The 21,780-nt window shown below is 42.3% G+C and overlaps 1 protein-coding gene across 5 annotated transcripts in view; it reads right to left on the reverse strand.

Moving 5' to 3' along the window:
* Positions 1-21,780, reverse strand: part of LOC143022078 (nuclear valosin-containing protein-like) — a 207,139-nt gene that overhangs the window by 133,926 nt on the left and 51,433 nt on the right. For all 5 annotated transcript variants that reach the window (XM_076180030.1, XM_076180031.1, XM_076180035.1 and 2 more), the window contains 2 exons: positions 10,153-10,275; positions 1,600-1,816 (listed from right to left, as the gene is read on the reverse strand). In XM_076180030.1, the coding sequence (XP_076036145.1) occupies positions 1,600-1,816; positions 10,153-10,275 (340 nt within the window). The remainder of the gene's footprint in view (positions 1-1,599; positions 1,817-10,152; positions 10,276-21,780) is intronic.

The following is a 21,780-nucleotide window of genomic DNA, read 5'->3' on the forward strand; positions in this document are numbered from 1 at the left end:
CTTCTAGATGAAAAAATGTTATGAGTGGAGTTCCACAGGGTTTCATTCTTGGTCCACTTCAATTCATACATACATATACCAAACATACATACATATACCAAAGGCCTTACACTGGAGGGTAGCCAAAAAGAAAAAGGCATAGATACTACTCCCACCCATTCCATTTCCAATATATTCCACTCCCCTCCACCCTCCTCCTTCCCTCTTATATTGGCACCTCCTGGATGATGGGTCATCCCTGCATCCTGTCCACTGCCCTGGGTCAGAAGCAGTGTCGCACGACACAAGACTTAAATTCATAGTATATATAAATGATATAGACCACAGACTAAAATCTATTGTCTCCAAATTTGCTGATGATACAAAACTGAGTGGAATGGCAAATAATCACTTAAACCAATTAAATTTTTCAAGAAGATTTAGATAAACTACAGCAGTGGCCTGAAAAGTGGCTAATGAAATTTAAAACAAGTAAATGCAAGGTTATGAACATAGATAAAAATAATAGTAAGTATGATTACAAGTTATTTGGAAATTTGTTAACAAAAGTGGATAGTGAAAAGGATCCCGGCATAATTATCAGTAACGATCTCAAATCATCTAAGCAGTGTATTTCAGCCTCTGAGAAAGCAAATAAGATTCTAGAGCTGATTGTGCAATCTTTTGACTTCAAAAGTCCATCTCTCATTAACAAGCTATATAAATCGTTAGTTCATCCATTTGGAATATGCTGTTTCTGTATGGTCACCGAATCTTATTAAAGACATTGCCAGATTGGAAAAAGTACAATGGCGAGCCACTAAACTGATTCCAAATACAAAAAATAAATCATATGAAAATCAACTAAAACATATTCATCCGTTTTCCCAAAAAAGCGTAGACTCAGAGGTGACTTCATACAGGTCTTTAACCTCTTCACTACAGGGCACATTGCACGTCTGGCAGCATTAGCTGCCTGACGTGCGATGTTGTGTCATAATAATTGCATTACAAAAAATAAAGTCAGTGCTCAATCGTTCTTTCTCTTTCACCCGTGTATTTTGATAACCATAGAAAATATGATGAAGCCAGTTTAGAGAGAATGGAGGTTACGTAGGTACGACTACAATAAATATAATCAAGATGTCGACGTCGGCATCATCGAGTACCCACTTGCTCCTCACGCCGCCTACGTAGGCCCGAAGGGATTTTTCCCAGTTTTCTCCTTTATATATGGGGGAACAGAGAGGGGGGTCGCCGATTTAATGAAGCGGCCTTGCTGTGGATGTGCTGTGTCTTGCAACACTGCTTCTGACCCACGGCAGTGGACAAGGTGCAGGGATGACCCGTCATCCAGGAGGTGCTAAGATGAGAGGGAGGGTAGAAGGGTGTGGAGTGTATTCAGGGATGGAATGGGTGGGAATGATTTTATGCCTTTTCCTTTTTGGCTACCTCCCTTGTAAGGGGGAAAAAGCCTTGGTATATGTATGTACAAATATACAACCAATCTTTTCCCATTTGCTCATCCATACAACATCAACTAGCATTCAATGATCAAATTACTGGCATTCTGCTTGTTGTCTTCCTGCTATACTGTTTTATGCCTTCATCCCTACTTACACTGCAAACAAGAAGATAACTGAGCACCCATCCTTCTCTCCATGCTCTTAGATGATCCCTCCTTTGGTGAAATGACATCAATCTTTTCCAGCAGCATAATACAGGGAGCCATGGCAGCTGCCTGCTCAAAGGTATCTTTCACTCGTTCCTCACTCTCCCCAGACACCCCTCCCACCAATTCTGTGGCAGTGATGCGGAATAAGGGGACATTTGATGTCTGCAAAAAATAAAATTTATAAACATGTAAGATGCATAATAATTTCAAAACAACCTGAATCCAAACTTTGGGTCATTAAATGTTAATGGTTGTGGTATAGATGAGATTAAAAGGGAAGATATTGACAGTATTCTTGAGAACCATGATGGATGTGTCAGCATTAAGGAAAACTAAGTTGAAAAGGAAGGGTAATTTTGATTTTGGAAGTGTGTTGAGGAGAATGTCGTGAGGGGATGAAGAAAGTAGTCTAACTAATATCAGCATTAGTAAAGAAGTAGTAGTCAAGCAGATTGACAGACTTAAAGCTACAAAATCTCCGGGCCCAGACGAAATTTTTCCAAGAATGCTTAAAGAGTGTAAATTTGAAATCTGTGACCAGTTAACTGAAATATTCAATAAATCGGTAGACACTGGTTCTGTTCAAACTGCTTGGAGGCAGGCAAACGTTGTTCCTGTTTTTAAGAAGGGAGATAGATCGTCTATATGCAACTACAGGCCAATCAGTTTGACATCGGTTATAGGAAAAATGCTTGAATCAATAAGAGAACACATTGAAGGGCATAATTTAATTCGTGATTCACAGCATGGTTTCTCCAAGGGTAAGTCATGTGTGACTAATCTTCTATCCTTTTACACTAAAGTATATAAGGCGTCAGACAACAATGAAAATTACAATGTTATTTACCTTGACTTTAGCAAAGCGTTCGACAAAGTGCCACACCAGAGACTACTGAATAAAATCAAAGCCCATGGCATAGGAGGAAAAGTGTTAGAATGGATTAGAGCTTGGATTAGTAACAGAAAACAGCGGGTCACCATAAATGGAATAAAATCTAGGTGGGGCAATGTTACTAGCGGGGTGCCCCAGGGCTCGGTTTTGGGTCCCTTGTTGTTCATTATGTATATAAATGACTTAGACGATGGGTTAAATAGTGATGTTAGTAAGTTTGCGGACGACACTTAAATAGGACGCCTAATTAGGTCAGGAGACGACGCCCAGATTCTGCAGGATAATCTTAATAAACTGTTAACATGGTCGGTGAAATGGCAAATGAACTTCATAATTTCTAAGTGTAGCATGTTAAACGTAGGGTTACACAACCCCGAAAATAGATACAACTTAGATAACACGTTTTTAGAAAAATCTGAGTGCGAGAGGGACTTGGGAGTTCTAGTGAGTCCGGACCTTAAAACCAGGAACCAGTGCATTAGCACCAGAAATAAAGCTAACAGAGCATTAGGCTTCATTGCTAGGATGGTAACGAATATAAGTGCAGAGGTAATTATTAAACTCTATCTAGCGATAGTTAGACCCATCCTTGATTATGCGGTACAGTTTTGGTCTCCGTCCTACAGAATGGACATAAATTCACTGGAATCAGTAGAGAGAAGAATGACCAAAATGATACAAGGACTCGGAAATTTGCCTTACGAAGAGAGGCTTAGGCACCTAAACTTACACTCTCTGGAAAGACGCAGAGTGGGGTGATCTAATAGAAGTGTTCAAGTGGATCAAAGGCTATAACAAGGGTGATGCAAACAAGGTCATCATAATAAAACAACAGGGCAGGATTCGCATTAATGGGTATAAACTGGACAAATTTAGATTTAAGAAGGAAATAGGCAAGAATTGGTTTACTAATAGGGTGGTCGATGAATGGAATAAACTTAGTAACCATGTAGTAAGCACTGAAACTATCAGTTGTTTTAAAAAATTATTAGACAACTTTATGGATGGGGATGACAGGTGGTGATGGATACGGAGCTGCCTAGTGTAGGCCTTATGGTCTCTTGCAGTCTCCTTTATTCTTATGTTCTTTTGCAGTCTCTTTTATTTTTATGTTCTTATGTGAATGATGTGGGGGCAAGGGAGGGAAAGAGTGGCTCTGCTGGTAAGTGATGAGATAGGAGTGGAGGGTAGTGTCTTCCAGGTTAATGTGGGTGAAGGTGAAAATGCATTTTCCCAATCTTGTGGTGCCTTTCCTTCCTTGAGTGAGCAATCTATTATTTCATATATCTTGTCCTCTAGCTCATCTATTCATTCTTTTAGTATTCAATTGGCAATTCAGTTTGGACCACGTGATTTTCCGACATCAAGGTTTATTATTTGGTCCTTTATTACTTTTGTGTTACATTTATTTATTTCATTGGGGGGGGATCTTTCTATCTTTTCTTCTTCCCAATTGTGTGCATTTTCTATTGTGAATACAGACTTAAAATGTTTGTTCATAACCTCTGCCATTTCTACATCTACATATTCCTCATGTATTTACCTAGTTGTATTATATGGGAAGGGAGCTATGCTCATAGTGACCCATCTTTGTATCTTTCAGCATCTAATTTCTTAAATTCTTGTATGGTTTTGGCACATACAAGATATGTATGTATTTACCTACCGGTAGTTGTATCTTACGGGAAGGGGAGCTACGCTCATGGTCTCCCGCCTTTGTATCTCACAGTGTCTAGTTTGCTCTTAAATTCATGTACAGTTTTTACACACATTATTGTTTCACCAATTTTGTTCCAAGTGTCCGCCACTCTGTGTGGACAACTGTTTTTCTGTTTTTGCCAGACTGCGATGCGGTCACCACCCAGCACTTCTAAGCTACCAGAAGAGGCTGGACGACCGTGTTGTGAACAGCTGCCCAGGATGTAACACTTCACCCCATACCATACAACACATAATGGAAGACTGCATTATACACAATCATACACGCAAACAACACAACATACACTCTATAAAGGATTTGTGGGAAAACCCAGTTTCAGCTGTGGCCTTCCTTGGGGAGACGGGACTGCTCGGACAGACAGTCTAGGGAACGACAACAACAACAACTGTTTTTCTTGAGATCTCTTCTATAACTATTCTTTTTGAGATTCTTTCCGTATCCTCTTGTGTTTCTTGTCCCAATATAGCAAGTCCTCCCTATCAAGTATTTCTGTGCCTTTCATGATTCTATAGATGGTCAGTAGGTCACATCTCTCTTCTTTGCTCCAAAGTCGGTAATTTAAATTTAGCCAGTCTCTCTTAATATGACAAGTTTGAAAGTGCTGGGGCCATTTTCATGGTTGCTCTCAATATTCTTTCAATTTTCTTTGTAGTCTTTTAGGTACTGGGTGACCATAATGTTGCAGCACACTCCAGTCTATACCTTATTAATGTGACTAATATTTTTCTAATAATTTCTTGTTTTCATGTTTTCCAATTTTTTTAATAATTTTTTTGTGTGGTACTTTATCTAAGGTTTTCTGTAAGTCTATGAAAACACAATCAGCCCATCCATCCCTTTCTTTTATTATATTAGTCTTTAGTAAAAACAAATTGTCTTGGGTTTATCATATTGTTTTCTTCCAGGTTTTTTACCCATCTATTCTTGATAATCTCACAAAGTCTGGCTATAGTGCTTGTTGGGGAGAATGGCCTGTAATTAGTTGGTTCTTCCTTGTTTCCTCCTTAATATATTGGTAATGTTGGCATTTTTCCAGTCCTTTGGTATTTTTCCTTCTTTGAGTGAGCATCTATTAGGTTGTATATTTTGTCCATTAGTTCTTCTTTGCATTCTTTTAGTATACAGTTTGCAATTCCACCTGGGCTGTGCGATTTCCCAATGTCAAGGTTCGTTAATTGCTCCATTATTTCTTTTTGTGTTATTACTATTTCCCTCATTGGGGGAGACTGCACTTCACTTCCTTCGTCCCAATGCTGTACTTTTTCTCTGGTGAAAACTGACGAAGTGATTGTTCATTTCTATATCTTCTGTGTATTCTGTATTTCCTTGGTGTAGTTTCACCATTTCCTGTTTGTTTTCAAGTTTACCATTCACATATCTATAGAATAGTTTGGGTTGATCCTTACATTTTTCTTTTATGTCTTTTTCATAGTTTCTTTTTTTCAGGTGCACACTTTTACATATTCATTTATATAGTTTATATATATTTGCTACTTTCCAGGTTTTTATCTTTTTGCCATCTTTTCCAAGCTTTGTCTCTTTTGCCTTACTGCATCTTCTGTTGAACCAGCATTTAATGCACACCCTCTCTAGTTTTTGTCTTGGTACATATCTATTCACTCCTTCATTATAGATTTCCATCAAGATTGCCCACTTATCTTCCACTTTTGTCTCTTCAATGTAAAAATTTTCCCAATTTGCATTTTGAAAGAATTTCTTTGGTTTTGTTGTACATCAATCTTCCTTTTCTGTACTTTTTATTACTCTCCATATATATTTCTTCTTTTAGTTCAGTTTCTATTAGTATGTGGTCACTCTTTCCAAATGGTATATTGTATTCAATTTTATCTACAATTTTGGGTTCTGTTGTAAACATTAAATCTAGTCTCGACGGTTGTTCATTGCTTCTGTATCTGGTATTTTCATTGACCCTCTGTATGTTCCATGGTCATATCCAATAATACATTTCCCCATAGGTCCTCTCTGCCCTTCACTGTCATCTCCTCCCAACAGATTTCTCTGCAGTTAAAATCCACCATAAGTACCAGGTTACCTCCGCCCTTTAGTATCTCTTTTAATGAATGCCTTGTATCCTCTAACATTTTTGAATGCTCGTTTTTTTTTTTCAAGAGCCCATTTTTGGGGGCACATAAGTCACCACAAATTTTCTACTTTTCATGTCTCTGTCTTCGACTTTTATCATGACCATTTCTACATTGTTTTTACCCTCAGTAACCTTCATCACATTCAAGTTTTTCTTGGCCAAGAACTTTATTACTCCTCCTTGTTTCTTGCTTCTGTTTTTATTCCAATGATTGTGTAACCCATGTCCAACACTATTAGGTGGTATTGGGCCTCTTAATTTTGTCTCCACAAATCCCATTATGTCTGGTTTTACATCTGACAGGTAATCCTTTACTTCATTCAATCCTGAGATTAATCCATCAATGTTAGTATAGGCCACTTTTAATTTTTTCTTTCTCTATCTTATTTTCTGGTTTTGTTTCAATCACTCTGATGTACCATTTTCTCAGTCTCATATCTAAGGCCCTCCAATAGAACTCCTTGCTTTCAGTCTCCGTTCTCTTTGCATTTTTTCTTTAGTTTCACCTTTTAGTATTTTCTCTTTTTCTATTTCCTCAACACTCATCTCTCTTTTTATCCTTATAATGTTGTAATGTTCACTCTTTGCTTTTTCTATTGTCACTACCAATTGAGATCTTAGTTTCAATTTTAGTGGCCGATTTCTTTCCTTAGAATATTGTCTCATTCTATACACTTCTATATCTTTCTCTACTTCCAGGTCACCACCTTGTATTTCTTTTAGAACTGATATTGCTATTTCTTTTTCTTCTTTTTCTCTCATGTACCTCACCAAACCATGTTTTTCCCTTAGTCCACATACCACTATACATTTTTTTTCTATCCACAGTATCTCTAACCCAATTTGCCTTTTCTTTAATTACTTGAATGATTGTATCTATTGCATTTTCCTGCATCTGTTATACTACTTTTTTAAAGGCAATTTCTTAATTTTCTCTGTTTTCACTCCATTTCTTAACCTCTTCACTCCGGGGCACATCGCACGTCTGGCAGCATTAGCTGCCCGACGTGCGATGTCTCGAAATAATAATTGCATTATAAAAAATAAAGTTGTGCTAAATTGTCCATTCTCTTTCACCCATGTATTTTGATAACCATAGAAAACTGATGAAGCCAGTTTAGAGAGAATGAAAATTACGTAGGTACAACTACAATAAATATAATCGAGATGGCGACTTCGGCATCAGGGAGTACCTACTTGCTCCTCATGTCGCCTACGTAGGCGGCACCGTATGGAAGTGGTTAATCTTTTGCATACTTTCTTCACTTAAGTTTTCTTCAATTTTTTCAGTCAATTCTTGTACTTTGTTATTTACCTCTTTTTTTTAATTTCTCACTATTGGTAGGAGGGGAGTGGAATATATAGGAAATGGAATGGTTGGGAGTGGTTTTCTATGCCTTTTTCTTTTTAGCTACCCCCCCCTCCATGTAGGGGGAAAAAGCCTTTGGTATATGTATGTATATTATTTTTTATTGTCAGTTCATTCCCAAGTTCAGGGTGTGATTTCTTGAGATTGGATATTTCATTCTACAATCTCTTTCCTTAATTCAGTGGATTCATTCTCTTACCATTTTCTATTGTTACTCATTTCCCTTTCCATGTCTACGATTCGACTTAAATTGTTTTTTTCGTACTTACTAAAACCGGAAAAGGAGTCTTCTTTATACAATTAAATCTTGCTGCTGGTGTTTTCATCATTCTGTTAACAATGTACTTTGGTGTAGTGCCCCTTGATGTCCCTGCTTTCAAGATGACATCTGTCTCGAAATCATCGTTTTTATTTTCTTGCATGTTCTCTTGTTAAATCACTAACACTGCAGAGAAATAATTTTGGATAACCATAACTGCTTATCCTCCCATTCAATACTAACCAGGCCTCCTGTTTTCCTTGTACTATTAAGAATTTTCGTCTTCAACAATCTATGGAGCTCAAGTGAGGATATGTTGACAGTTTGGAAGCTCTATAGTGTGTGTGTATGGGTACTTACATACATAAATACATGTACCAACGGCTTTTTCCCCCTTACACGGGGGGTAGCCAAAAAGAAAAAGGCATAGAAATCACTCCCACCCATTTCATTTCCTATATATTCCACTTCCCTCCACCCTCCTCTCTCCCTCCTATCTTGGCACCTCCTGGATGATGTGCCATCCCTGCATCCTGTCCACTGCCCTGGGTCAAAGGCAGTGTCGCAAGACACAGCACATCCACAATAAGGCCGCTTCATAAATTTGGCGACCACCACTATCCGTCCCCTCATGCAGAAAAGGAGAGGACAGGGAGGAATCCCTTCGGGCTGCATCAAATTTTTTTTTCTCATACATACTTCCTCACCACCCATCTCCCACCCACTCCCCCTCATGCATCACACCCTCATCTATACACAACCCTTCTCCATTCACCTTTATCTTCTGTCCTCTCCCATCCTTCCTCCACAGACATTCCTCTCTTTTGTAAAGCCCCTTTCACCCCATCCATCCATCTCATACTAGGATGCCCCCTCATATTCACTCCTTCCACTTCCGCCTTCCACACTTCTTTTACTAATCTTTCTTCACTCATTCTTTCCATGTGTCCAAACCATCCTTATACTCTTTCATCAAGAACACTGTGCGTACTAATGTCGCAACAGTTAAGATTACCCTGAGCTCAGGACAAAGAAGCACCTCTTTTTTGGAAACCTCTACCCAAGGGATCATAGCTTTGGTTCAGAAGGCCTTCAAGATCCTTAATTCAAACTTACCAATGTTTGAGAACCCAACCCGGCACAAAATTGTGACCAGTAAGTTCTTAAACTTTCCATGAAATTATTAAACCTCAATTTCCATACAGTAACTTGTTTAGCACAGTCATTGTGTCTTCCAATAGTTTGAAATGTTCACTGTCCGACCACACGTGTTTTTGGTGGTAAGTACACTGCTACAAATTTTCTGCTTGTCATCTTTTTGTTAGCAATTTTGATCATAATTAATTCTACATTGCCTTGGCCTTCAATAATCTGTCACATTTAGACCCTTTTTGGCCAATATCATGACACCTCCTCCCTGCTTTTCTGTTCTATTCCCCCCCCCCCAGGGGTTGTATAGATGATGTCCCACTATGCTTGTTGATAGAGGTCCTTTCAATTTTGTCTCTACTATTCCCATGATGTCTGGTTTTTCTGTTTCTAGATAGTCATTTAGTTCACTGATTCCAGAGATCATGCCATCGATATTTGTGTATGCCACTTTTAGTTTCTTATTTTCTTTTCTTTTTTAGTTTAAGTTTCCATTTTTTTTATGTACCATTTTTTCATTCTCAAGTCCAGCACTCTCCAAAAAAAACTCGTATTTTTCTCTCTGTTCTCTTCTTATTTCTATCATTGGCTTCAATTCTGAGAGCTTTGTCTTTCTCTTTTTCCTCATCACTCATTTCCTTTTGTATCCATGTTTGAATTTCTCGCTGTTTGCCAGTTTAACTGCTTTTGATAATAACTCCTCGGCTATCATTTGAGTTCTTAGTTTTATTTTCAGTTGTCTGTTTTTTTTTCTATGGATTTCATTGATTTCTTTATCAAAATTTTGCCCTTCCTGTATATATGTAAGAAAGAACTGGATGCAGAAAGATACAACAGCGGGTCACTAAGAGCATAGCTCTTCTCCCACAAAATACAACTAGGTAAAAGTAAATACACACACAGTGTATATATATATATATATATATATATATATATATATATATATATACACACACACACATAAATCTATACAGATCAACAGAGTTTGCTATAATGTAGCCTTACCCCAGCCAATGCCTGTGCAAACATTGTTTTTCCACTTCCTGTAGGTCCAGTAAGCAGCATGCTCTTTTGTAGAGGTTTCAGTACTCCAGGATAGTGTAGGTTGGCAAGTAAATCACCAATTTTCTGCAAGTGAAAGATTATATGTTAACATAGAAATACATATACCAAAGGCTTTTTCCCCCCTTATAAGGTTAGCAAAAAAAAAAAAGGCATAAAAACCATTCCACCCATATCACACTCCACTCCCCTCCACCCTCTTCCCTCCCTCTTATATTGGCACCTCCTGAATGACGGATCATCCCTGTATCTTGTCCACTGCCCTGGGTCAGAAGCAGAGTCGCAAGACAGCACATCCACAGCAAGGCCGCTTCATTAAATCGGCATCCCCCTCTCTCCGTCCCTTCATGCAGAAAAGGAGATGATGGGGAGAAATCCCTTCGGGCTGCATCAAATTATTCTCACACATATTCCCTGTCCCCCCACCCCCCACCCATTCCACCTCATGGATCGCAACATCATCCATATACAACCATTCTCCATTCACCCCAGTCTTCTGTCCTCTCCCATCCTTCTTTAACAGACATTCTCTTCTTCTCCAAAGTCACTTTTACCCCATCCATCCATCTCATCCTAGGTCACTCCCTCATGTCCCCTCTTTCCACACCTCTTTTACAAGTCTTTCTTCACTCATTCTTTCCGTGTCTCCAAACCATCACAATACTCTTTCATCGACCCTATCTCCCGGCTCCCTTTCCACCCCTGTTCTCCTCCTCACCTCCTCATTTCTCACTCTATCCAGCCTAGTAACCCCTACGAGTATCATACTTCTTAGACACCTCATCTCAAACACATTCAAACTCCTTCTCTCTTCCTCTCTTATATTCCATGTTTCTGTTCCCATACAGTGCTGTCAGCACAATTACTCCTTCATAGCATTCATTCCCAGATGTCTATTTCTCATTACACTTTTTAATTCACCAAGGCATTTACTCGCTTCTCTCAATCTATATTTTACCCCCACCTCCACTCCTCCCTTTCCTGCCACATTTGCACCCAAGTATCGAAAACTATCCACTTCCTCCAGTCTCTCTCCCTTAATACTTACTTCCAGTCTGCTGCCACTTGTACATCTCATCACCTTACTTTTACCCACATTTATCTTTAACTTTCTTCTTTCACACTTTCCCAAACTCTGTCACTAACTTCCTCAATTCCTCCTTTGATCCTGCTACAAGCACAGTGTTGTCTGCAAACAACAGCTAGCTCATCTCAAACTTTTCTCCATTTTCTTTAATCATCTCTAATCCCTGAACCATCACGCTTGCATTTACCTCTTGTACCACCCCATCCATGTACAAACTGAACAGCCAGGATGACATAGCACATCCCTGATGAAGTCCCACCTTTACCCCAAACCACTCTCTCCATTTCTATTCTTGACACATACTCTACTACACATACATACATACATATACCAAGACTTTTTCCCCCTTACAAGGGAGGGAGCCAAAAAGGAAAAGGCATAAAATCATTCCCACCCATTCCATCCCTGAATACACTCCACACCCCTCCACCCTCCCTCTCATCTTAGCACCTCCTGGATGACGGGTCATCCCTGCACCTTGTGCACTGCCCTGGGTCAGAAGCAGTGTCGCAAGACACAGCACATCCACAGCAAGGCCGCTTCATTAAATCGGCGACCCCCCTCTCCGTTCCCCCATGCATAAAGTACATGCTCTACTACTCTCGTAAAAACTCTTAACTCCTAAAAGCTTTCCTCCTATCCCATATATCTGCAATACCTCACACAGTGCCTTCCTGTCTAACCTATCATAGGCCTTTTCCAGATCCATAAAAGCCCAAAAAAACATCCTACCTATTCCTATAGCTTTCACATATCTGTCTTACCACAAAAATCTGATCTACACAACCCCTACCTGTCCTAAACCTACAATGTTCCTCACCAATTAGGCAGCCTACACACGGAGCGTCTTTGGGACGTGCGTCATTTATGACGACCGTCGAAAAAGACGCTCGTTTTTAGATAACTATACTCGCAAACGTTGTCCTACACACGCAGCGTTAAAATGACGGTCGTCATTATGGCACCTGAGCGTTGCGCGTCATCCTCCTAATTTCAATAACTATACTCGCAAACGTTGTCCTACACACGCAGCGTTAAAATGACGGTCGTCATTATGGCACCCGAGCGTTGCGCGTCATCCTCCTAATTTCAATAATTATACTCGCAAACGTTGTCCTACACACGCAGCGTTAAAATGACGGTCGTCATTATGGCGCCTGAGCGTTGCGCGTCAAATTAGCGGGATGACGCGCAACGCTAGGCGCCATAATGACGACCGTCATTTTAACGCTGCGTGTGTAGGACAACGTTTGCGAGTATAGTTATCTAAAAACGAGCGTCTTTTTCGACGGTCGTCATAAATGACGCACGTCACAAAGACGCTCTGTGTGTAGGCTCTCTGAAATTAGCAGGATGACGCGCAATGCTCAGGCGTCATAATGACGACCGTCATTTTAACGCTGCGTGTGTAGGACAACGTTTGCGATAGTTATCTAAAAACGAGCGTCTTTCTCGACGGTCGTCACAAATGACGCACGTCACAAAGACGCTCCGTGTGTAGGCTGCCTTACTCCCTCTGTTCCTTTCCTAATCCTCTTAGTCAAAATCTTCCCATAACCCTTCCCAACCCAACTACACTTAACAAGTTGATCACCCTGAAACTACTACACTCACACTTGTCCCCTTTTCCCTTGTAAAGTGGAACTATACAGGAACTCCTCCAGTCCTCCAGCACTCTACTCCCTCTTAAACAATCATTAAATAACCAACCAGTCCACCATCACTGTGCCTCCTTTTTTCAGACATTCTGCATGACATCCATCCAGACCAGGTGCCTTACCTACTATCATCATCTTAACAACTGCCTTTACTTCATCCTTCCTTATTTCTCCTCTATTTTCCTCACTCATCACTCTCATTTTCTTACCACTTCCCACTGCACCTACCTTTCCCTCCCTGTCCTCCTTTACACTTGGCAACTCCCTAAAATGCTCTGCCCGTCTTCCTCTTACTGCTTTCTCTTCCATTATCATCTCTCCATCTGCACCTTTTACCTTTTCTCCTCTATTTGATTCACCTCCTCTTCCTCTCTTAATTTCTTTCCAAAACATCTTTTTATTACTTTCATTTATTACTTTCATTTATCTTAAGCTTTACTTCCTTTCTCTCATACATCTTCTGGCCCGGCATTGACTCCGACATCAAGAGCACGGTGGAAGCCTGCGAGCCGTGCCAGGTGCTTCGCCCCAGCCAACAGCAAGAACCCCTGCTGTGCGACGACCGCCCCACACGGCCCTTCGAATCCGTGTCTGCCGACTTCTTTCACGTCGCAGGAAAGGCGTTCCTAGTTATAGCGGGCACTCTCTCGGGTTGGCCAGTCATGGTGCCCTGCGGCCAGGACACGACGGCTACCCGAGTCATCCGGAAGTTCTGCTGCTACTTCCGGGAGGTCGGTGTTCCCCTCCGCCTTCGCACCGATGGTGGCCCTCCATTTACCAGCGCCGAGTTCAACCGTTTCACGGAACGCTGGGGCGTCCACCATTCGGTCACCTCCCCGAACTACCCCCAGTCTAATGGACACGCCGAAGCTGCAGTCAAGGCAGCTAAGCACCTCATCCTTAAGACCGCGCCCAACGGCAACATCGACTGCGAGGAGTTCGACCGCGGTCTCCTCGAACTACGGAACACCCCGTCCCTGGCCGGCCGCTCACCTGCCCAGGTCCTCTTCGGGCGCCCCCTCCGGACATGCGTCCCGGCCCACCCGAAGTCCTTCTCGCCCGAATGGCAGGCTCGCTCGGAAGAATGCGATCGCAAGGCCGCGGCCCACGCCGCCCAGACGTCCCGGCGATACGACGAGCACGCCCGGCCCCTCCCTGGCCTGGGCGTCGGCCAGCACGTGCGGATTCAGGACCGCACGTCCCTTCGGTGGGACAAAGTCGGCGTGATCATGGGCCGCGGCAGGTCCAGGGAATACGAACTTCGCCTACCGAGTGGTAAAATCTGGTGGCGCAATCGGCGCCACCTCCGTCCGGTGGCACCGCCCCCCGACGCCTCCGCCACCGTCGCGCCCCTCCCCTCGCGCGCGGACCCCCCTGCCCCCCGCGTCGCCTCTGCGAGCGCGGTGGGGAGTTGTGGTATAGTGTACTGGGCATAGGACTATATGAACTAGTGCAAGGGTGGTGTACTGCGTGCCCGACTCGCAGACGCCTCCCACTACAAGGACCCCTTTCATACTTATACAAAGCCCCCTGTATGTATGCGTGCCTACAGCACCCAACACCTTCGCCCACGGGCAGTTGCTCTTTAGACTCCTTGGGTACTTGACGTGCCCCCTCTGTACGCATAAACTACCGATCAATAAACCCACGAACCACATAACTTGTTTCACTGCCGCCCTTGCAACGTGCTTGCGAAGAATATGATTCCCTCCTCCTATTTTGTAACCAAGCAGTGAAAGCTCGCTTCTTGTCTTCTACAGCCTTCTTTACTTCCTCATCCCACCATTCACTACCCTTCCTTCTATTTCCTCCCATCCTCCTTGTTCCGCACACCATCTTTGTACACCTTGTGACATCCTCCTTGAACCATCCCCATTCCTCCTCCACTCCTAGTTCCAGTCTATCCTTTTCTCCCTCCCACTTCTTTTTCAGCTTCTTCTTGTACTCCTTCTTCTTTTCTTTCTCATTTAAGCACTTCACTCCTAGTACCTCCCTACCTTCTGTCTTTTTCCTTTCTCCATCTATCCTCCACTCTCAACTTACCTTCCACCAGAAAATGATCTGATATCCCCCCACTTTCTCCCTTAAAAACATGTACATCCTTAACTCTTCCTATTATACTCCTATCTACCACTACATAGTCCATTAACGCTCTATCTACCACCCTCTCCCATGTGTACTTATGCTTGACTTTCTTCCAAAACACTGTATTTGCTATCATCAACTCTCTTTCTAAACACATCTCCACCATCAACTCTCCACTACAATTCTTTCCTGGAACTCCACACTTCCCAACCACTCCCTCTATTGGTTCATTTCCTACCCTAGCATTAAGGTCTCCCAATACTAAATACATACATGTACATATACCAAAGTCTTTTTTCCCCCTTACATGGGAGGTAGTCAAAAGAAAAAGGCACAGAAAACCACTTCCACCCACTTCATCCCTTACATACTCCACTCCCCTCCCTCTTGGATGATGGGTCATCCCTGCATCTTGTGCATTGCCCAGGGTCAGAAGCAGTGTCCAATACTACAACATAAAAATAATAAATTAAAAGATATAAAATGCAGGCATATTAAAAAGCCCTTTCTCCTCTATGAGGTGGTGACCAAGTCAAAGCATACACACATTCCTGACCTCCAAAACCTATTTGCTATCTCTTTTGTGGCTCCTTTTGTGTCATCCCCATCACAGCACTTGCACAACAGGGCCCAATGGTTGAAGCTAGTTTACCCCCACAGCTTCATTATACAGGGTGTTCAGGATAAATTTGACAACTTTATGGAAAATGTCATATCTTGGCCAAAAGTTTATGTTTTCTCAAAATTCAAGGTACATCTCTTAGGGGATCTTTTGCCAAATACAGCTCACTTAAGGAAGCCACCCTGAGCCTCAACCACATCTTCCAGGCAGGACCTGAACCTACAGCACAAAGCCTTCATGATGTCCTTTGAGAGACGCCTGAACACCAGTTTGATCCTGGCAATCAGCTCGTCCTTAGTATTTACCCAGTTGTATTTCCCTGTGGTGGGGGAAAAGAATACTTCCACCAAGTATTTCCACTTGGATCGTAAGAGGTGAGAAGAAAGGGACGGGGAATGGGACTAGGCATCTTTCTCCTTGTAGCCCCACAGGGGACATTCCTAAACGAAAAGTAAAGGCATAAGAGTCTGGGAGTTTTCCGACCAACACCCTAAGGTTTGGGTCTTTTAATGTGTGTGGATGTGGTACAGATGAGAGTAAAAGGGAAGAGATAGGTAGTATGTTTGTGAGAAGAAAGATGGATGTGTTGGCTTTGAGTGAAACTAAGTTGAAAGGGAAGGGTGAGTGTAAGTTTGGGAGTGTAAGTGGGAGGTTATCAGGAGTGAAGAGAGGGCAAGGGAGGGAAGGGGTGGCTATTCTAGTAAGTGAAGAGATAGGTAAACGTGTAATGGAGTGGAAGGAGGTTTCCTCAAGGATAATGTGGATGAAGGTGAAACTGGGAAAGGAGATGTGGGTCTTTGTAAGTGCATATGGGCCTGGCAGTGAGAAGAGTATAGAGGAAAGGGAGGCCTTTGGATAGATTTAAATGAGTGCATAGAGGATTTAGGGAGAAATGTCAATGTGATAGTACTGGGAGACCTTAATGCTAGGGTAGGAAATGGTCCAATTGAAGGAGTCATTGGGAAATATGGAGTTCCAGGAAAGAATCGTAGTGGAGAATTGATGGTGGAAATGTGTCTAGATAGTTGATGATAGCAAATACAGTGTTTTGGAAGAAAGTCAAGCATATGGGAGAGGGTGGTGGATGGAAGGGTGGTAGATAGAGCGTTAATGGATTATGTAGTGGTAAATAGGATTATGATAGGAAAAGTTAAGGATGTACATGTGCTAAGGGGAGAGGGTGGGGGAATATCAGATCATTTTTTGGTGGAAGGTAAGTTGAGAGTGGAGGATAGATGGAGAAAGAGGAAAGGGACAAAAGGTAGGGAGGTGCTTAGAGTGAACTCTTTAAATGAAAAGGAAAAGTGGAAGGAGTACAAGAAGAAGCTGAAGGAGGAGTGGGATGGAGTGAAGGATAGAGTAGAGCTAGGTGTGGAGGAAATGGGGATGGTTCAAGGAGGGAGTCACAAAGTGTGCAAGGATGATGTGTGGAACAAGAAGGACAGGAGGAAATCGAAGGAAGGGTGGGATGAGGAAACACAGACGGTTGTAGAAGAGAAGAAGCGAGCTTACACAGATTGGTTACAAAATAGGACGAGGGAGTCATAAGAGAGGTACAAAGAAAAGAAAAGAGAAGTAAAGCAAAAGGTAAAGGAGGCAAAGAGGAGAGCAGATGTGAAGTGGGGTAACAGTATGACAGAAAATTTTGAAAGTAATAAAAAGATGTTTTGGAAAGAAATTAAAGAGAGGAAGAGGAGGTGAATCAAGTAGAGAAGAAAAGGTAAAAGGTGCAGATGGAGAGATGATAATGGAAGAGAAGGCAGTAGGGGGAAGATGGACAGAATATTTTAGGGAGTTGCTAAATGTGAAGGAGGAGAGGGAGGGAAAGATAGTTGCAGTGGGAAATGCTAAGAAAATGACCGTGATGAGTGAGGAAAATAGAGGAGAAATAAGGAAGCATGAAGTGAAGGCAGTTGTTAAGATGATGAAAGCAGGTAAGGCACCTGGTCTGGATAGATGTCATGCAGAATGTCTAAAAAAAGGAGGTACAGTGATGATGGACTGGCTGGTGAGGTTATTTAATGTTTGCTGGAGAGAGGGTAGAGTGCCGGAGGACTGGAGGAGTGCCTGCATAGTTCCTCTTTACAAGGGAAAAGGGGACAAGTGTGAATGTAGTAGTTACAGAGGGATTAGCTTGTTAAGTGTAGTTGGGAAGGCTTATGGAAGGATCTTGATTAAGAGGATTAGGAGAGGAACAGAGGGAGTAATTGGTGAGGAAAAGTGTGGATTTAGGATGGGTAGAGGTTGTGTAGATCAGATCTTTGTGGTAAGACAGATATGTGAGAAAGGGTTTAGGAAAGGGGAAGGATGTTTTTTGGGCTTTTATGGATCTGGAAAAGGCTTACGATAGGATAGACAGAAAGGCACTGTGGGAGGTTATGCAGATATACGGGATAGGAGGAAAGCTTCTAAGAGCTGTCAAGAGTTTTTATGAGAGTAGTAGAGCTTGTGTCAGGATTAGAAATGGAGAGAGTGAGTGGTTTGAGGTAAAGATGGGACTTCGTCTAGGATGCGTTATGTCGCCCTGGCTGTTCAACTTATATATGGATGGGGTAGTGCGAGAGGTAAATGCAAGGGTAGTGGGTCAGGGATTGGAGATGGTTAAAGAAAATGAAGAAAAGTGGGAGGTGAGCCAGCTGTTGTTTGCGGACGACACTGCGCTTGTGGCAGGATCGTAGGAGGGACTGAGGAAGTTGGTGACAGAGTTTGGGAGAGTATGTGATAGAAGAAAGCTAAAGATAAATGTGGGTAAAAGTAAGGTGATGAGATGTACAAGGGGTGAAAGTGGCAGTAGACTGGAAGTGAGCATTAAGGGAGAGCGACTGGAGGAAGTGGATAGTTTTAGATACTTGGGTGAAAATGTGGCAGGAAAAGGTGGAGTGAAGGTGGAGGTAGAATGTAGATTGAGAGAAGCGAGTAAATGCCTTGGTGGATTGAAGAGTGTAATGAGGAATAGACATTTGGGAATGGATGCTAAGAGGAGACTGTATGAAGGAGTGATTGTGCCAACAACACTGTATGGGGCAGAAACATGGAACATAAGAGAGGAAGAGAGAAGGAGTTTGAATGTGTTTGAGATGAGGTGTCTGAGAAGTATGATGGGGATTACTATGCTAGATAGAGTGAGAAATGAGGAGGTGAGGAGGAGAACGGGGGTGGAAAGGGAGTTGGGAGATAGGGTTGATGAAAGAGTATTAGGATGGTTTGGACACATGGAAAGAATGAGTGAAGAAAGACTAGTAAAAGAGGTATGGAAGGCAGATGTGGAGGGAGTGAAGATGAGGGGACGTCCTAGGATGAGGTGGATGGATGGGGTGAAGGGGGCTTTGGGGAAGAGGGGAATGTCTGTTGAGGAAGGACGGGAGAGGACAGAAGATAGGGGTGAATGGAGAATGGTTGTATATGGATGATGATGTGATGCATGAGGTGGAATGGGTGGGGGGATGGGGGGTGAGGTAGTATGTGTGAGCAAAATTTGACGCAGCCCGAAGGGATTTCTCCCCGTCTTCTCCTTTTATGGAAGGGGGGACGGAGAGGGGGGTCGCCAATTTAATGAAGCGGCCTTGCTGTGGATGTGCTGTGTCTTGCAACACTGCTTCTGACCCAGGACAGTGGACAAGGTGCAGGGATGACCCATCATCCGGGAGGTGCTAAGATGAGAGGGAGGGTGGAGGGGTGTGGTGTGTATTCAGGGATGGAATGGGTGGGAATGATTTTATGCCTTTTCCTATTTGGCTACCTCCCTTGTAAGGGGGAAAAAGCCTTGGTATATGTATATGTATGTATGTATTTTGCGGGAAGGGGAGCTATGCTTGTTGTGTCCCGCATTTGTATCTCGCAGTGTCCAGTTTGCTGTTAAACTCATGAATGGTTTTTGCTCACACTATTTCCTTGTCCAGTTTGTTCCAAGTATCCACCACTCTATGTGGAAAACTGTTTTTCTTCAGATCTCTTCTGTAGCTATGTTTTTTTTTTTTTCTTTCCATGTCCTCTTGTACTTCTCTTGTCCCAGTTTAACAAGTCCTCTCTATCAAGTATTTCTGTGCCTTTCATGATTCTGTAGATGGTCAGTAGGTCACCTCTCTCTCTTCTTTGCTCCAGAGTCGGTAAATCTAGTTTAGCCAATCTCTCCTCATATGACAAGTTTGCAAGTGCAGGTGCCATTTTTGTGGCTGCTCTCTGGATTCTTTCTATTTTCTTTATATTCTTTTTGGTACTGGGTGACCACAATGTTGCCAGATATTCTAATCTAGGCCTTATCAGTGTGACCAATATTTTTTTAATCAGTTCTCCGTCTAAATATGTAAATGCCACTTTTATTGATCTTAGCAAGTTGTAGGATTCTCCGACAATTTTGTTTATCTGTTTATCATAATACAAGTTGTTTGATATAATTACATCCAAATCTTTTTTGGATCTCTCATTCTTTACCTCCTCGGTTCCAATTTTATATTGTCCTGATATTCTATTTTTGCTTTTTCCAAACTCTATTATGCTACTCTTGTTAATATTGAAGTCCACTTCCCATTGCTGGTGGTGAGATTGGGGTCTTTTTCTACTGTGCCCCACACATAACAAACAGTCCATGGGGTTGCAATCAGGCGAGTTGGGGGGCCAGATGTTGGGACTAGCATGTGGCCTTCACTGGAAATACACTCAAAGACCATCACAGTTTGAGGGAACTTGGTCTTCATGAAGTGTGGGAACTTGTGCAAACTGTAGGCTAGCCACCTATTGTTCTGCATGTTGTGCTACTGGTCCCGGCAGAGAAGAACCAGAGCATTCCTGGCTCAACTGGGTGCTTGACCTTGTTGAGGAGTTTCTGGCTTTCATAAGGCAGTTCTCTAGGGCCTTGGTGGTGAGTAGTTGGCCCTTGCATCTCTTGTATTAGTAGTAGCAAAGATCTTCATACAGTGCTTTCTTCATAGTCACCACTCCAACACCCATCTCTCTTGTCAAGGTCTGCATTGCCTTGCCTGGATCTTACATTTTTTGCAGCTTCTCAATGAATTTTGTTGTGCGAACAGAGTCAGAACACCTACTATGATCCTTCCTGCTAGCCACTACTTCCACATCTCTGTCACAATTCTCCAGCTCACATCTCATGGCCTTCACGGTATTCAAGAAGTACTGAGCTGCAGCTAAGATTTCTGAACTTTTTAATCCAGCACGAATCATCATGATGCAGGTCACTCTCTTCCAATATTTCAGTGCTTTCCAGTTGTCCATGCTTTCTAGCTCTCACACCCACCAAAAGTACACAAAATCAACTATCTGGTGCACTTCACTGCTATTAAATCCTTCAAGTGGTTCTGAAATGACGGAAGAACAAAAAATGATCAAATTTATCCCAAACACCCTGTATTATTAAGAAAGGTATGAAAAGGGTTGGGAAAGGTTGAGAGAGGTTTGAAAAGGGTCGGTAGAGGTTAATAGACATTTGGACAGGTTAGGAGTTGAGAGGTGTATAAAAAGGTTTGGGAGAGTTTAACAGAGGGATGAAACAGTTAGGAGAGGTTATGTGTTTGGGTCAAGTTGAAGAAGGTCGAGAGGTATAGCATGCATTTAGAGAGGTATAAAAAGGATTTGGAGAGGTTGGGAGAGGTAAAACAATGGTTGAGCAAGGTACGAATAGAGTTGGAACATGGGTTGGGAGAGGTCTGAGAGAAGTATGACAATGTTAGGAGAGGTTGGGAAAGGATGGGAGAAGTTTGGAAATAGTTGGGAAAGGTATGACAAAGGTTGGGAGAGGCTCGGAATAGTTGGAAGATATATGAAAGGGTTGTGAGAGGTATAAAATTGTTGGGAAGTCTTGAGAGAGGTATGAAATGGTTGGGAGAGGCTCAGAATAGTTGGGAGATATATGAACAGGGTTGTGAGAGGTATAAAATTGTTGGGAAGTCTTGGGAGAGGTATGAAATGGTTGGAACAGATTCAGAGAGGTATGGGACATGGTTGGGAGAGGCTCAGAGAGATATGAAAAGTGTTTGGGAGAAATAAGTGTATGGTTGGGAGAGGTATGAAAAGGGTTGGGAGATGTTGAGAGAGGAATGATAAGATTTGGGGGAGGTATAAAAAGGGGTTAGGACGGTTGGATGAAGTATGACACAGTTGGAAGA

This window comes from Oratosquilla oratoria, chromosome 43, assembly GCF_046742065.1.
Source record: "Oratosquilla oratoria isolate Oo_2021 chromosome 43, ASM4674206v1, whole genome shotgun sequence".
In the NCBI taxonomy this organism is placed as follows: Eukaryota; Metazoa; Arthropoda; class Malacostraca; order Stomatopoda; family Squillidae; genus Oratosquilla; species Oratosquilla oratoria.